At 49.6% G+C, this 16,924-nt stretch overlaps 2 protein-coding genes across 8 annotated transcripts in view; both read right to left on the bottom strand.

Annotated features, from left to right (window-relative positions):
* The window catches only part of MYO7A (myosin VIIA), a 103,355-nt gene extending 95,549 nt beyond the window's left edge, over positions 1-7,806 (bottom strand). For all 4 annotated transcript variants that reach the window (XM_052812669.1, XM_052812670.1, XM_052812671.1 and 1 more), the window contains exon 1: positions 7,692-7,806. The gene's annotated coding sequence lies outside the window, so the exon portion shown is untranslated. The remainder of the gene's footprint in view (positions 1-7,691) is intronic.
* A 2,985-nt stretch (positions 7,807-10,791) lies between these two features.
* The window catches only part of CAPN5 (calpain 5), a 58,895-nt gene continuing 52,762 nt past the window's right edge, over positions 10,792-16,924 (bottom strand). For all 4 annotated transcript variants that reach the window (XM_052812408.1, XM_052812407.1, XM_052812409.1 and 1 more), the window contains 2 exons: positions 14,491-14,627; positions 10,792-14,149 (listed from right to left, as the gene is read on the bottom strand). In XM_052812408.1, the coding sequence (XP_052668368.1) occupies positions 13,967-14,149; positions 14,491-14,627 (320 nt within the window). In that variant the 3' untranslated portion in view covers positions 10,792-13,966. The remainder of the gene's footprint in view (positions 14,150-14,490; positions 14,628-16,924) is intronic.

Raw genomic sequence — 16,924 nt, 5'->3', positions numbered from 1 at the left:
ATATTAGGAAGAAATTCCTTACTGTGAGGGTGGTGAAGCCCTGGAACAGGTTGCCCAGAGAAGCTGTGGATGCCCCATCCCTGGCAGTGTTCAAGGCCAGGCTGGATGGGGCTTTGAGCAACCTGGTCTAGTGGAAGGTGTCCCTGCCCATGGCAGGGGCATGGAACTAGATGATCTTTAACATCCCTTCCAACCCAAACCATTCTATGATTCTGTATGTTAGGTGTTGCACAGGTATAAAGTAAAAGTCCGTGCATCCCCAAGCAGCCTGGATGGGCGAAAGAACTGGAGGCTCCAGGGGGTGAAGTGACTTTGCTCCATGCCAAGTTCCCACCTGGTGAAAAGCAGAGCCAGAAATAATGACAGAAGTCCCTCTGCAAGCAGCAGAGCTAACAAAAGCCTCATCTACAACCACGAAACTCCAAACAATAAGATTTCTTGACAGTCAATAGGGCATAGTCCCCCCAAGAAGCCTTTCCCACAGGTAGGGCATCCAGGACAGCTTTCTCACCCTACCCGGCCTCTCTGGTGTCTGATGGGAGTTGGCACCATGCTGCAGGGTGCTAGGTTTCTCCTCGGCCCGCCTGCATATTTCTATGAAGTGCCTAGGAACTTTATTTCTGTGCTACAGCTGTCAAATTTGGAGTGAACTTGGTCAACAAACTACCATGATTAGGTGACACATCTAAAGAGACAGGCAGTGTGACCACACAAGCCTTGTTTCCTATGGAAATCAGACTAGATGAGCAAGCCGGCTTTAATCAGGTACTTAATTTATTCCAGTTTTAACAAGGTGCTCCTTTCCCACCCTCGTTTGCAGTATTTTGAGATATTCCTCCAAGGAAAGGGGTGGCTGTTGCTATTTGTGATTTGCTCTCAGCTACACATAAGAAATGGGTGTTTACTGGAGACCAGTCTCACTCCCTGGGCTGAGTTCAACATCACAGCTGTACCTGAAAAGCCTGACTTTTGTTCCAGCCCTTTTTATTGAATATCTTCCCTGACTGCTGAGCTCAGCACTGGGAGGACAAAGACCTGGTTTGCTACTCCAAACAGTAGCCTGCTGTGTGCAAAACCCAGATATAACAGGGACTGGGGGAGATCCAGAGGGTTATTTCTAAAAGAGCAATAAGGTTTCCCAAACAGCTTTCACCCTCTCTTACCCACCACCCTAATCTGCACTGGTACAATTAACCTGAATGAACAGCAGTCCTGATTTGCCCTGTCACGGTACCCCAAGCCGACACGGCTCTCACAGCGACTTGGCCAAGATCACTGGGTGCTCTCTTGTCTCCCCCCTGATGTTTTGGGTGCACGCATGACATTTAGCAGTGGAGAAAGCAGCATCTCAGTGCCTTGCTGGAGCAATACAGCTGCACTCTCAGAAACTCTCCTCCCTGTGGCACAAGGACCTGCTCCATCACCCACAAGCACTGGTGGCATCACCAGGCAAAGATTCCCCTGTACTGTGCTGGAAAGAAGCAATTTCTTACATGGGAGGGATGGTGTCCTTGCAGTATACCTGCTCTGAGAGACCTCCCTGGCATGACAGCAGATTGGGCTGACCTGCTCATTAATTGTTTATAAGTCTCCGTGTACCGCTTTACTGAATTACGTAAAAGGTCTAATAGTTCCTGCTATGGATCCTGATCCCTGGGTGGGCTGTGTCTCAGCACCCCAAGTGCTCTGAGATAGTTGGTGGCTCTGAAAGCCTGCAGAAATGAAAGGAAATCCTAAAGGACTGTTGGAGAGTTTTGTCCATCCTTTTTTTTGAATCAAGGATGCCGTAGTACCACCAGCCTGGCATGGGGGCATGTTTGGGAGGTGTATGGGTAACACCGTTGACAGCTCATGGAGACTTTCAGTAATTCCAGCAATATGATGCTTAACTCATGTCTGTGCCAAAGACTGCTGTGGGCCCTTGCAGCTCTCCAGCATACAACCCCACCACCGCCCCGCCATAAAGCCAGCTATTCCTGACCTTTTCCTGGGCTTTACTTCCAAACAACAGACCACAGAAGTCCAGGTTATCCTGGCTCTGTTGTTCCACTGGGATTGAAAGCATCCAAGAAGCTGAGCAGAGGAGCTGAAGAGCAAAGGGGGATCGTCTTGGTCACTCTGACAGCTCTCTGCATGCAGCTTAATGGGCCTGAGGAAGGCTCTTGCACAGAGGTTACAGATGAAATAACCACCCCCGTTATTTCTCCAGATCGAAACCTTCTGCAGGCTGTAGGAGAGACAAACCCAGTGTGTGTGTGTGTGGTTTCTAGAGTTCGTCTCAGCCCAGGGTAAATCTGCTGGCCTTGATGGCGCTGATCCAGCAAAGCTGAGGGATGAGAGGAAGCAGGACAGAAATAGCTGGGGCAGCACAATGTAATGACAACCACCACTGATGCTGGAAAACACCCAAAGGCTCAGACGTAGGAGGCAGAAGTTTGAGGCACTCCAGCTAGACTTGCAGGGCTCCTTCCGACTCAGGACAACACGCACTTGCTGCACCCCTCTGTCCTAATGCAGGAGGTTTGCCTGTCCTCCCGACAGCCCCAGCCAGGCAAGAGGACCCTATCTCTGGTGATGGGAGGTGTTATGGTTTGTGGGTGCTCCCCGCTGTTATTGTGAAGCTCTTTGGTCCCACAGGAGCTCAGTGGGACCTTTGACCAGACTGGGAACTCGGTGCCACCAAGAGGCAAAGCATTCTCTTCTCCCAGCCTCTCCCGTCGGCATTAACTCAAACTCCCCCACACCAACACACACTGGGCACATGGAAAAACATCTTGCTGACTTGCAAAGCAAACCTCAGCCTAACAACAGCATGGATCAGCTCTGGGATTCGCAGGAAAATGCCCGCAAACCCCGGCCTTTCTGGCGGTGATCTAGCTGATCACCATCTTTGTGGCAATTCCCTAATGGCCTACAAGAGACCTGATATAGAACCTGCAAGAAATCCCATTAAGCTCCTCTCTGTATTTGCTGGCATGAAAGTATTTTCAATGAAAAAGGAAGAGAACAGGCTTTATTTTCCTCGACCCACACAGTACATGGCACTGCTACTAAAGTGATGAGGCTGACACCTTATCTTCTCCAACTAAGAAGAGCAGCGAGGCAAATATCTCAGAAGAATTGTTCCAAAGAGGATCTCAGGGCATGAACAAGTCTTGATGAGTGGAAGCACCAGTTCATGAGCTCCACATAAAAAAGCCCTTACTGGACTCAGATTGTGGGCTCCCCATCTATTGTATTTCTAACAGTGGACAACAGAGGATGCCTAGAGAGCATTATAAAAGCAGGGTGAAGATTTAGGGGCACTACTCCGTAATACTCCCCCAGACACTAATAATTTGCAGCTCAAGAACTTCTAGAGCCAAAGAAGGGTAGCTTTTTTCTTTAATATATATATTTTATAGCTTTTGAGAGGCTTTTCATCAACAAATTTGTCTGAGTGCTTTTTTAACCCATCAATATTTTTAGGATCCACAGGGTACTACAGTAAGGAGTACCACAGATGCCAGGTTGTGTGAACTCTTTTTTGCTTTGAGCCTGGTCTCTATAAGCTTTATTTGATGCTCCCTAATTTTTATATTGCAAAGAAAAATTAAGGAAAATCCTCCTTTTGCCTTCACCATGCAAGCATGGTCTTCCAGGATCTATAAGGTGTCTTCCTCCTATCTCTTTTCCAGCCTGAAGTCTTTGTCTAAACAATCCTTCCTCATGTGGAAGCTGTTCCAGACCTCTGACCATCCTTCCTTTCTCTGAATCCTCTCCAGCTGACCTACATCATTTCTGGGATGGAGGGACCAGAACGGCACACAGTATTCCAGTTGCAGGCACATCAGGAACTCACAAAGGTGCAATGCTGTTTCAGTCTTCATTCCTCTTCTGACATCTGTTTTGCCTTTTTTTGTTTCGGATTACTTGAAATAAGTCAACAGAGGGGTGAAATGTGCTCTCTGGACAATGACAGATACCCCGGGGAACGCACAAGGGCTTGGGCCCAAGAGATGGATCCTTGTCCCAAGTCTAGCACAGCCCAGGTAGGGCTCAGAGCAACTTTTCCTTATGCCTCAGTGTGTCGGGCAGGTGAGTTCTGCTCAGCATTTGCAAAGCCCTCTCAGGTGGAAGGTATTTCACAGCTGCAACCTGCAAGCACTACGAGACTAAACCATAACCATTCCTAAAAGTCTTTGCATTTACTTGGTGCCATTGACAGCTGCCTTCATCCAGGCGCTGTAGATACCTGCCATTTGCTATTTATCCTCCTTTGCCAGCCTTCACGTTGTGCCCATCCTCTCTCCAGCTCTGCCATAACCCCAGATTTATCTCACCATTTCCAAAGTCAGGAACTGCTGCAGTGAGTGGCTTTGTCTCCTGGGGTGAAGCCCCCTCCCAGCACAGCTCCCACCATACAACCCAGTGTCAGATGGGAAGAGAGGACAAGACCAGGATTCACAGAGGCTCAGTTCTCCCAACGCTCAGCATAACCTTGGGCATGTCCTCTTGCAAGCCTTCCTTCCCCCACACATCTTAAAGTTGGAGGCCAGGCTGCTTGTGCAGCAGAAACGGCAGTGGAAACCTCCACCCAAGGCAGCCTCTAAGTCTATAATCAACCTAAAGCGTAAGTTTTAACTCCTTTCATGCATGTGGAAACTGTATTCAAGTCATCTGCACCCCAGGCAAACACTGGCTTATTACAGCAGGTTAAATTCAGGGGATGGCAGCAGCTGAACCAACACACTGTGAAAGGAACTTGCTAGGACTGAGGTCCAAGAAGAGCTCAATGCTCTTCTGCAATTGCTCTGAGATTGCCAATGGGATCAAGCATTCAGTTTTCGGATCCTGGCTGAGGTGGGAGTTGGTACCTAGCTGCTCGGGCTGGGCAGGTCTGGGGAGGACCCAGCCCACGATGCCAAGAAATGAAGTGGTCCCCAGAGATTTTTTGCTTTGGATTTTGAACTTTTGTATATTTACTTAGCACTCAATCTACTCCAAATGCCTGTTTTTCATTGCATTTCCACACATTGCACTCCTCTTGTGAAGTGGGAACAACTGCACCCTGCTGTCTCCCAGTACCCTAACTGGAAGAGCTTTTCAGAGCAGGGGCTTTGCGCACAGGCTTCGGGTGCAGTAGGGCTTGGGGGTGCTACCTGGGGATGGATGGACAGCCTAAGCACGGATACTGCTGGGGCAGTTTTGTGCTGAGAAGCTTTCTGGCTCTACATAGCAGCTCAGCTGGGGGACCAGACCATCACAAACACACTGGCTCATCCCATATCAGGTTCTCCTGCACGTCACCTAGCAGAAAGGAGCGTTTCACGGTGCAAAGCTCTCTGACATGCTGTCTCCACATCCTGCCAGTCCCTTGGTACAGTGACACTTGTCCCACTCTACTTCGGGAGCAAGAAAACTCTGGCTCTGCCCCAAGAGAACAATAAAAGTCCCCATTTCTCCTCTCACCCTCAAAAGGGACCAGCAGAGCTGATCTGGCAGCGAGTGGAGGCAGCAACTGCTACCTGAGAGTATGGTGTCGGTGCAGACAACCAAAAATGTGCCCAGGACTGAGAGTGCCTGAAGCCGCCTCTCCCGTCAGCCCTTTTCTGCCGGGCTTGGAAGCTGTTCTCTGCAGCTTCAGGAAAGGCTTTGAAAAAAACTACGAGCTGACAATGCCTTCATTAATCACAGCATAATCCTTTCCATGGCAACCCAAGGATTGCGAAGTCACAAGTTAGCAAGCGTAAGACAGAAACACTGTACAGCAGTCCCCGGTCCGTGGAAACTTAACAGTGAACGAGATGAATTGACTGCTCTGAGGAGGGGAAATGAGTTAGAAATAATATTGCCTTGGAAAAGGGGTTCGTCCCTGGGCTAGATTCAGATCTCATAAATGTTGGTGTTAGTGGGGCGATACTGTAACTTCATAAAGTTACTCCAGTCTCACCCCAAAAAGCCCAAGGAGAGACTTTGGCCCTACAAGTCGGTTTTACAGAAGCGCAAAGCTTTCAATGAGGTCAGGCAGAAAAGAAAGACAGTTTGTCGCCAGCCCATCACCATGACTTAAACATTAAACACGATTTAGACAAATGTATTTGGAAATCAGCAGAGCTCAGAGATTGCAAAGTCAATGGTGAAAACAATGCGAGTGTCAGCCAACGGGAGGGAAGTGCTGTCCTGGTTTTCCCCTTGTTTGTCCCTATTCTGCTTTCCCTGGGATAGTTTAGACACCAGGTAGGGGAAAGGCTTGCACAGGGTCTCACAGGTTTTGTCTGAAGCTTTGGCAAAGCTTAGTCCAAAGCTGCAAAACCATCCCATACCTTCTCACCACCACTGTTGGGACCTTGCTGTCCCTCACCTCATGGGAAGAGAGGTAAGACCCGTAGCATCCTACAGTGGAGAAGGAGGGGAGAGGAGTCAGCTTGCAACACAAGCCATGTCCTCAACATCTTGATGCAAAGCACAGGTTAACCCCATGGGGTTGGTTCTTGGACATCTTTTTGCTGGGACCATGGAAAAAAGCACTCTCGCACCAACACCACAGCCTGGGCCTGCAGGAAGACCACCTCCAGCTCCTTCTGCAGGGGGGATTTAGCAACCAGGGGCAACCAGGCAATCTTAGACCCACTGGCCTGTTGCCTTTCAAACTCTTCCTCCATGTTGCCTACGAGACAGGTCCTCCACCGTACACCCCAGTCTTCCCAGAGACACCAAGGGATGCCAGTTCCACCTCCATTAGGACATCATGACTGTAACTATCCTAGGAAAGCCTGGGAGTGTTCTTTGGTATGGTGCTCAGCTGATCCAGCACAGCCCATGCACATAACGTTGTACTCCTGAACCAGGCAGCAAAATGCAAACTACTTTGTGGGAATTCCCTGTCCCATGCTGGCTCTCTCGCAATCCCTACCCGGGGGTGGTCCTAATAATTTAAACATTTAAATTTAAAGAAGGTCCTGGGCACTGCTCACCAGCACTGGTGTGACCCCGGGGACACACCACCAAAACACAGCCCGGACACAAGCCGTGCTACTCTGCGACCAGGAAAAACTCCTCCTGCTCTCTGAAGAGCAGCACCAGTTGCCTGAGAACAGGTTATGCTTTAACCTCCTGGGTGGTTCGTTTGGAGCTGGGTCAGAGCAGGGAGAGGGCGAGGTGGTCCTGGGACCGGTGGGATTGGGGGCACACCTGGGGTTTTGTGCCACCCGCAGTGGGTCCGTGCAGCAGGCACATCCCCAAGAGCCTCTCCCCATCCCTAAGCATTTCCAGACATATTCTTGAATATGAACATGTGGAGCAAAGCGGGGTGGGGGGCTGCATACCGCAGCACAGGAGGGAAATAACCCACACCCCAGCTCACTGCTAGGTGACCCAAGCTAAATTAAGCAGCAGCTAGAAATTACCGAGGCACTAATCCCTGCTGCAGTAGCCGAGCTGGCTGGGGGCTGCTGGGCATTTCTGCCCTCCCCCCGCCGCCTCCCATCGAGCCCAGCCCCTTCCCCAGGTTTGATCCGAGCTCTGGAGCAAGCTGGCTGCCACGCAGACCCGGCGGGGGTACCCCCGGTCCATCCCCTATCCCCCCCCTCCCCATTGCACCCCATTGCAATCGTTTCACCCCCTTGCACCCCCACGGCATCCCATCCGGAGCATCCCCAGGTCTCAGCCTGGTCCCTCCCGGTGTAACCTAACAATCCCCTCCGCCTTACCTTAGCGGGGCATGGCCGGGGCCGCAGCCGGGGAAGGGGCGCTGGTGCCCGGCGCGGAGCCGCGCTGCCTCCGGCACCGAGAGAAGGCAGCTCCTGCCCTGCCCGTCGCTGAGCTTCTTAGCGGGGGAGGAGCCGGGATACAGCCAGCCCTTCGTGTGTGTGTGTGTGTGTGTGTGTGTGTACGAGTGTGTGAGGGGGTGTGTGATACCTCCAGCCTCGGGACACTGCAAGGGTCGCGCTCCCCAAGCATCCCCGCACCCCAAAGGTGCATCCTCCTGCATCCCTGGGCTCTGCTCCAGACCACGGTAGCCGTGAAAAGCCCTGCTATGAGTCAGGCTGCGTTTTTCAAGTCCTTGCTGTGCACTGATGGCTTTTTGGGTAAAGGGGTGGCTGGGAGGATCCCTCTGCCCCATGCAAAGAGGTCTCAGGGGTGTGCAAGGGACCATATTGAGGTCCCGTGGGATGGGCCAGGAGCTGACAGGCATTCTGGTTTGAATGCACCAGGTTGCGCTTGTAGATGTGAAAACTGGAAGAGAAAAACCCTTGAGGACCAGGAAACTCAGAGCTGAGGTTTTTTCTAGAAGCTTAACTCTGACCTGGTGACTCCCTGCCCAAATCTGGGCTAGTGTCTTTTCTCCTTCCTGCTAAGAAAGGTGGGGTTGGCTTTTAATTGTGCTACGAAGCATCACCGAGGTTTCTTGCTTAGGTATAGAGCATGCCATTTTAGCTAGCAGATGGTGCAAAACACGCCTTTTTATTTGCAGTGTTATCACACAAGGTGTTTCTAAGCTTTGCTTTGGAATGAGGGCACCTGAACCCCTCCTGGGGACCAGGATAGCTGAATTTTTTTGGTGACGCTGCAGAAGTAAGGAGCAGTAAGAGGGAGCCTCTTTCCTCCGAAGCCATACCAGGAACTCTGCTCAAAATATGGGAGAAGTGATGGCACAGCCACCCTGTCCCTTCCCCAGCCCTTAGAAACTCCCTGCTGCAGCCCAGCCCTCTCATGGGAACCAGCTATGAATAGACCCAGCCGACTTTAAGCTCAAGAGAGGTGATTTATGACCGCCTGAGGCCATGCCCAGTTTCACCCAAGCCCTACTCACTGTGCCAATGTAGTTTGCGTGGGTACAAGGGCAGATATTGGCTGTGCCCAGGAATCGCTTCGCTCTGGACTGCATCTGATGTGCCTGGAAAGGCTTCAGACTTGGGCAGCCTTTTCTTGTGCCCAACGTGTCCCATGGGTGTGTGGGAAGGCAGCGAGGGAGGCTCTGCCAGGGACAAAGGGCTGGACGTGCTCCTCTGCCTGCACCACTGGGTTTGGAGGTGGGATTTGAAGAGCACAAGGAGCCTTTGGAGAACTGCTCAGCACAGACTCTCACAGCTGCAGGTCATGGGCTAATCCATGGGTATTTAATACCAGGGACATTGGCCAAGGATGTGGTAGCACCTGAGCAGCTCTGAGGGACAGGCGATGAACCCATCCCCTTGCTGAAAGCCCTGCTACTTCTGTAGCCCTTCTTGCTAGTAATTCCTGGTCCTTTTCAGCAGCAGGAGGTTCATATCCATATGGGGGATGGAATGTATACGGGTGTTAGGGTGGGAAGCTGCAGGCTGTAGGGGACCCCACACTGAGGAGGAATATTCCAGCGTCATCCTGCAACCATGGTAGGATGCCTGTTCCTCCATGAAGATGCTCTTGCAGGTCAAAAGGGACTCTGAAGTGTCAGTTTAGTTAGTTTAACGTTAGTGAGCAGAAATCCCTGGCAGATGGCAGCGCTGGAGGGATAAGGAGATGCTTGCTGCAGGATCCTTGGGGAGCCTGGGCGGGATCCTGCCTGGAGCTGTGCACCACTCTACTACCTGCTGCTGGTCTCTGGACATGCACAAGCTCCCCATATCTCCAGGCTGATGTGTTGGGGTCCCACACCAATTCCAGCATCCCTGCCCGTGTTCACCACCAGCAAAGGGACAGGCAGGGCTGCAAAACAATCTCCGCTTTCAAGCCCTCTGCCCCAGTACCAGCAAAACCAAGATGTGGATGCTGGTGGGGAAGCATGACCTCCACGCCTACAGGATGATTTGTGGCTTATCCAGGTTTGCATAGACCTTTTTCTGAATGTGCATAAAGCAAGACTGGGTAAAGCCACCTGGTCTACACCAGAGCGCTTGTGCTATATCCAGCAACAAGTATCACAGCCCCATAGGTGCTCAGCCATGTCTGTTGCTCAGGACATCCTCCAGGAGAGTATTAGGACGTTTGGGAGGCTGAGATGTTTGTAAGGCTCTCCCCTGAAGAACGGTCCTCGCACGCTGTTTCAGTGATGGAAGCAGAGGACTAGGATGCTCCTTCCCCTCTCTAGGGTTTGGTGACACACTTTCTCCCAGGGGATGATCCCAAGAGCAGGAGGATCTGGATGGGTGCCCCCACCCCACAATAAAAAGGCTTTTTCCAGATGCCTGAAAAAAAGATGCCTTTTTGCTCCAGGCTCTTGAGGGGGAGGCTGCAGAGGGGCACAGCTCCTCCGTGCCGCGGAGACCCCGAGCACAGGCAGGTGGTGGAGCTGGGGGCTGAGGTGGGAGCGAGATCCCAGCGCCAGCACGTTGGGACCGCGTGTTACAGCAGCAAGACTGGAGACTCCCATGGGCAGGGACAGGCTTTTCGCTTTTCAAATGCTCCCAACGTGCAATCTGCAGGTTTGTTCTTTGAGGGAAAGCTATCCAAAAATCACATCCTCCTGCTGCTTTGCCTGTAATCCTTTTTTTTTTTTTTTTTAATTTTTATTCAATCTGCAGAGCTTTTTCCAAGTCAGGCGAGGCTCAAAAAAACAAGTTCCCTGCATTGTCATGACTTTGAGGTATAGGATGCAAAGGTTTTATAGTCAGAGGGGGCTACCCTTCCCCTCTATGGCTTTTCCCAATGAATGTGAGTGCAAACTTGCGTGAAACCTTCATGCAGATCACCTTGCCTCAGTCTCAAAGTCCGCAGAGAAAATAATTTGAATGGAGTTTAGTGAACCAAGCAAATTGAAAAGGCTCTGCAGAGCCACCTTGTGCCCATCAAAAGCATTCTGGAAGAACACAGCAGTTTAAAGGCAGGGAGTCTGAATAAAATATACACAATTTATTTATAGGAGGTTTACAGCTGTACAACGTTGGCTTTCTGTTTGGACCACTCTCTGATCTTGTGCAGCATGACACGTCAGTGCCTTTGGAGTTGAAGACAAGTCATAGCCTGCTTTAACATGCAGATGTCAAAAGGATTTCACAGAGTATAACGGCAAGCTACTTGCAACCATTGAAATGATTAACAAAAGAAATGGAAAATAAATCAGAGACATGTCCTACACCACCTGGGAGGGACTGGAAAGTGCTTATCAGACCTGCCCTCCCCTCAGATAAAAAACCCCTGAATATTTCTGTTACTTCATTCAAAGAGAAAAGGCATCAACATTAGGAATGGCATTGCAATAACTGCTCTCCCCCATCTGCTCTACAAAAAAGACAAGACAAAAAAAAAAGCAACAAAGGTAATTTTTGTTATTCTATTGGAAATGTAGGGGGAAGGAGGCTTCTGCTCTAACCTATCAAAAGTTTTCGAAAAAAAATAAGGACAAATATTACTGATATTAAGACATTTTGGTCCTGATATAGTGTGATGATTTTTTTTTTTTGAAGAAGAAGCTGTTAAAAAGCTGCCTTTCCTCTCTTTATGGCTTGATTCTCTGTAGGAAGGAAGGAAGGAAGGAAGGAAGGAAGGAAGGAAGGAGGCTGCCCATGGGTACAAGGGCACTGCTACTCCTCAGCAAGCTTCAGCGCCATTCCTCGGGGATCACGGCGCGGTTTGGCACATGTCAGGGCACTCCTGCCCAAATGGCTCTCATCTCCTCAAGCTATCGGTAGCCTGATTTCCTGAGAAAACAAGGCTAATGCAGGCAGGCTGGCTACCCCCATCTGATGATGATGGCACAAAGCTCCTGTGATGTTCTCCCTTAGCTAAATAGATCTTCTCCCTGCCAGGTGAGGTATCTTTGGGCATCACAGTCCCTCTCGTGCACCACTCTGAACGTGAGCCTGTGAGATCTTCTCCTAGGACCTAAATCTTGCCTTCTAGCCCCAAAATGCCGCTTCCGTTTATTTTCAGTGATGAGTCCCATGAACAAAACCAGAATAAAATCAAAATATCTCTGAATCAGTCTGCCCAAATTCAAGGATTTGCTTTGACCTTGGGGTCAAAATGTCACTTTACCAAACTAGGAGCATTTGAGACAATTCTGCAAGATGCTGAACTAAACTAGGTCCCAGTGATGGCACCAGGAGTTGGAGGGTGCTCAGTGCAAGCCAGGAATAATTGAGACCTGGAAAGAGCATCCTGTGGGCCACTGCTTGCCTCTAAGTCCTGGAAAAAAAGACCTAAGAAAATAAGCAGTTTGGTCAAAACCCCAATTCATAACCACAGGAGGTAAACTCTGAAGATGAGGAAAGGGGAAAAACAGCCTGCAAAAATCGATGAAGTTGTACCGTAAGCTTCTGGATGCAGCAAGAATTGAGCTGGCAGGTAATGTTACTTTGGGGAACATCTTTTCACATTACAGACTTAGCAGATCCTTAAGGACTTTAAAAGAAAATACAGACTTGCAGCACAAACATGAGCTTTTAGTAGGACAAGCAGAAACCGTACTTGCTATAGCAAAAGGAGGCTTTCCTGCTCACTTGTCCTCACAGGCAGAGGACTCTGCTCAGGCCAAAATCTACCAAGATTACAAAATTACATCATATCTATTCATTTCCACTTGCATGCAGGTGACTGCAAAAGATTTGCTTGTTAGAAAATCTGACAGGAAAATCCCTTAACTTGCACCATTTTTAAAGGCACATGAATTAAAAAAAACCCAACCTAAACAACAGGAGAAAAAAAATGCTTTGAAACCTGCCCTGATCAGCTGCTGAAAGGCCAGATAAGCGTTTCTTGTTTGGCTTATCTGGGATGGTTTGTAAGAAGCCGGATTCTGCCACCCAGTGGAATAAGGGAGATAAACCCAGTCTTCACGGCAAACAGGAGCAGAGCATGGCCCTAGACACGGCCCCAAGGACGCGTTTGGGTTGTGCTTGTGCGACTGGCTCTAGCACTCTGCAACTCATCCTCCAGGCCAGGACACTGGAAATTAAAGGTGAGAGATGGACACTGGTACGAACGAAATATTCCCAGCATTTTCAGGCTGCACTGGGAGCAGTGCTCCTCTTCTCTCCTCTAGCACAATCTAATATCCCACTATTTTTTAAAACAATTTGGGAAAGCGAGGCACTGAGAAATGATGCTCTGTATGCAGCAGTAAAGATGGAGCCCACTGAGCAAAGTTCCCCATCCCTTGGACCTGACGCTTTGGCCTTCGGAGGAACTGATCTCCTCTTATCTAAACACCGAACGGCCCCAGCGGACAGCCCACCCCAGCTACCGGGGTGAGCTCTTGGGATGGGGACTGCACGAAGACATGGAGACAGCAGGCACCACGGCAGTACGAGAGGCACACGCAGGACCCGAGTCCAGACCGATTCAAAAACTTGACCCCGGAGAACAGTTGTCCCACCACTGTCGTTGGCATCTTTGCATCCTTCATGGTTGCGTGGGGTTGAACAAGACTCAGGAGGAGATGGCTCGTCCCTAAAATGATAGAGCCATTAGTCTTGTTGCCCCTGTGGATTTGGGACTGCCTTGGTGCATTTTCCTTCCAGTTGCAGTATGCAAACCCATACCCGGAAAACATCCAAAAGGCCCCAATCTATTTTTCCACTTCTTTGCTGAGGTGCCTCCACAGAGAAGCGATTAAAGGGCAGTTTCACGGGAGGCAACTCCACGCACGCTACTCTAAAACCAAGCAGACACATCGAAGACGCATTGAAGCGGCTGGTGGGACCGCGGTGGCCACACGTGTGCGTGGTGGCACGTGCGTGCCAGCCCCGTGTAAACAAACAGCATCAGGGCATCGTGCTCTGGCTGTCAGGACACACAGCGTGCTCGCAGCGATCCCCCAGGGCACGCAGCGGCGACGGGGGCTGCAGAGGATGCCAGCAGAAGGATCGTTGCGGTTCCCCAAAAAGGCACCATTTTTTAACATTGAAAACACAAGATTGGCTCCTTTGAGTGGAATGCATGCATAGTTCATATACACTTTGCAGATGGTAGGTAGGCTCTGTGCGTGTGTGTATATATATGTATGTATGTATGTGTGCATGATTATATAGACATATGTTGCACCAGAAGAAGAGTCTTTGAGTACTTAGACATTGGTGAGAATGTTACTGCTGAGCAGCCTCACAGCGATGGTTCCAGAAAGATCATTTGATCTCCTGTTCCCCTTGTCCTGGAGGTGCAGCGTGTGCACGGACTGCCGGTCGCTGGGATCCCCCGTGAGCACCACTTGGCCCAAGAACTCATCGCTTATTAAGTTGTGGTTCCAGATCTGGGGAAAGAAAAACAGACATGACAGCAGCTCCTTGAGGGATGCAGCCAACCTTCACACAGCGGAGAGGAGAAGGGGTTATGGGGGACCTGCTCTGAGCTGGAGATGTGGAGGTGGTCGAGGTGTGGGGTGTTCGCTCTGTAAGCGAGAGGGGCCAAGGACATGCATTTACCAGATGTCACCGCTCAGCCGTGGTGGTGAGAGGTTGAGCTGCATGAACTGTTGATGCTCAGCCTTGGGGAACAGACCCGCTGTGGCCAGTGTGAAGAGAGGGCAGGTGGGGGGGGGTCCAAGTGAGAGAGGGTCTCCATCCCTCGGCTCACTGCTCGCCTGCCAGGTACCTGAACAATGATGGGTTGTCCTGGCTTCTTGCGGTAGAAGAGCCCTTTCACGTCAAATTCTGGAGACACCGTGTTCTTCTTCACTGGAGAGCGAACTTTTTGCCCTTCGCACTTTATCATCACATAAGGGTCAGCTCCTGGGGAGAGAAAAGGGAATTTTTGCTTTGTTGTAGCTCCCGTAATTCCTCAGACACCCCTTTTCCAGGGATGTCACGCAGCACTTTTCCTCCATACCCCACCGGAGAAGATGGGTATCTGCCAAAGAGTTCATCGCACCCCAGATGAGGTCCATGAAGCTCAGCTGTTGGGCTCAGGCTTACTTCTGCTAGGTGACATTGTCCCTGGGCAGCAGGTGGTGATGGACTGCTATGAAATGGCCGCCTCTTCCTTGACCCCATATTCTACATAAACACTCCTTCATCACCCCAAATCCTCCTGACCTTTGGGATAAATCTTCCGTGGAAGACACCGCCCTGCTCAACTCTCCTTTTGGGATTTGTTCTGCTGAAGGCAGGCAGAAATAATGCCATGGAGAAGAGAAACAGGCTCATAGAGGTTGTTTCAAGCAAGGTAACACCAAGAAGGCGAGGGCCTGCAAGCTGCAAAAACCCCAAAACCCAAAAAACTTCCAAGCCAGGGTAACCCTGGTTTTACTTTAAGGTAATAGCTAGCTACCTCAGCAGGGACTGTGCTTTTCACCCCTACGGACAAATCATTGGCATATCTTCCTCCTAGATTTAGTGAGACTCAAATGCTGTAGGGGCTGTCAGTATAACGACTAATGTTGGTGTAGGAAAAATGCTGGGTGGTCAAAGTGATGAGAGATGGCAAAATGCTGAGCCAAAATTAAGTGTCAAGATGTGTTAATTTATGAGATCCAAAAATGAGACCACTGGGGCACTGGGAAGGTGTGGTGAGCAACCAACGAATGGGAAATATATTTAAATACATTTAATATATAATATATTTAATATATTTAAAAGGCTTTTAAGAGGTGAAGATGGTTCTTAGAGTATTTGCTGTGGGCAAGAATCCAGGGAGAAGATCAAAATGTCATAAAGGATCATTGGTGGTAGTGAGAGACATGGGGAAGAGAAAGACTGGGCATTGACGGGCAACCAGGCGAAATGAGTGGGAAGTGGAGGAAAAAGTGGGAAAGGAAAGCTATTGCAATTATCCCAGCTGGAACAAAACAGTCATGGGGAACAAGCAGGCCACAAAGAGGGAGAGAAAAGTTACCAAGTTCACAGACTACCAGCCTACAGCTGGACGGTACCTGAGCTTCCAGCAGAGGGAAAGAGTCCCTCATTAGTGAACATTTTCCCCTTACGAAACAAGTGCTCGTTTGGGGATTTTCAGTGGAGAATGAGCTACTGCTATGGAAATTTAACTGCCAGAATGCGTTTTCTTACTATGACCTTTAGTGGCTATGATGGAAACACAGACCAGGTGGATGAGTTTTCTTGTCCAAGGAAATGTGGAAAAGAGGAGGAAAAAATCACCCCCTTCTGAGGGCCAGGGATTTAAGAACCACATCTTTGATTGCCAGACCACCTCCTCGCTAGCTTTCTGTTTGCAAGGACCTGGCTCCCCTGGTGAGACACAGCTGCTGGATTTCACAGCTGTTTTTCCAAACTAGCCTTGTCTTTTGGGATGTCCTATTAAATCCTTATATTCCATCAGCTGGAGCCAAATTCCTATCTGTAAATCACTATTTCCAAAGTAGTGTGAAAGGCCGGGGCTGGGAGATGAGAGAGATGCTATTGCACTGGAAAGCACCAAACATGCACGCTGTTGGTGGTGGGACCTGAACAGCTGGAAAACAGCTGGAAAAAAGCCATTCCTAAGGGCCTCTTGCTGAAAAAATTTTTTATGGCTCCAGAATCCACATGTACCCTTGTCCAAAGAAAAGATAAATCTCCTTGTTTCTCTGAACAGTTCAGAGACCTTTGGCTACAGATTTCCCTGCATTGCTGCAGATACACTGAGCTATTGTGAGTAAGCCAAGAAAAAACAACCTGCCTAGGGTAAAATTCCCTCTCCAGACACCAGACAGGATAAAAGGACTCCCTTTGTGACATGTGATAAATAAGCAAATTGGGCTAGTCCTTGCCCTAAGGATCCTGCTCATTACTTTCAGGGCTCTAGTGATACGCAGCCCTGACAATAATGCTTGGGTGAAAAAACAAAATATTTTAATTAAGTTTTTAATTTAGATTTTTTAAATTTTAAGTTTTCAATTTTTATACTTTAAATTTGGCTTGAAAGTGCCTGGCTAAACCTTGCCACATTCAACATGTCCTTGATTCAGGAAATGGGGGAGAAAGGCTAGGATCTGGTCTGTTCCCATGGCTGAAAGGCATTTGCTTCTCTAATCGCAACCTCTAGACCTTTCATCCCTACTTCGATGAACTCCCATTACAAGTCATCACTG

The sequence above is a fragment of the Harpia harpyja genome, chromosome 17 (assembly GCF_026419915.1).
Source record: "Harpia harpyja isolate bHarHar1 chromosome 17, bHarHar1 primary haplotype, whole genome shotgun sequence".
In the NCBI taxonomy this organism is placed as follows: domain Eukaryota; kingdom Metazoa; phylum Chordata; class Aves; order Accipitriformes; family Accipitridae; genus Harpia; species Harpia harpyja.
Note: the sequence above shows the minus strand (reverse complement) of the source record. Positions and strands in the feature narration are given on the sequence as shown.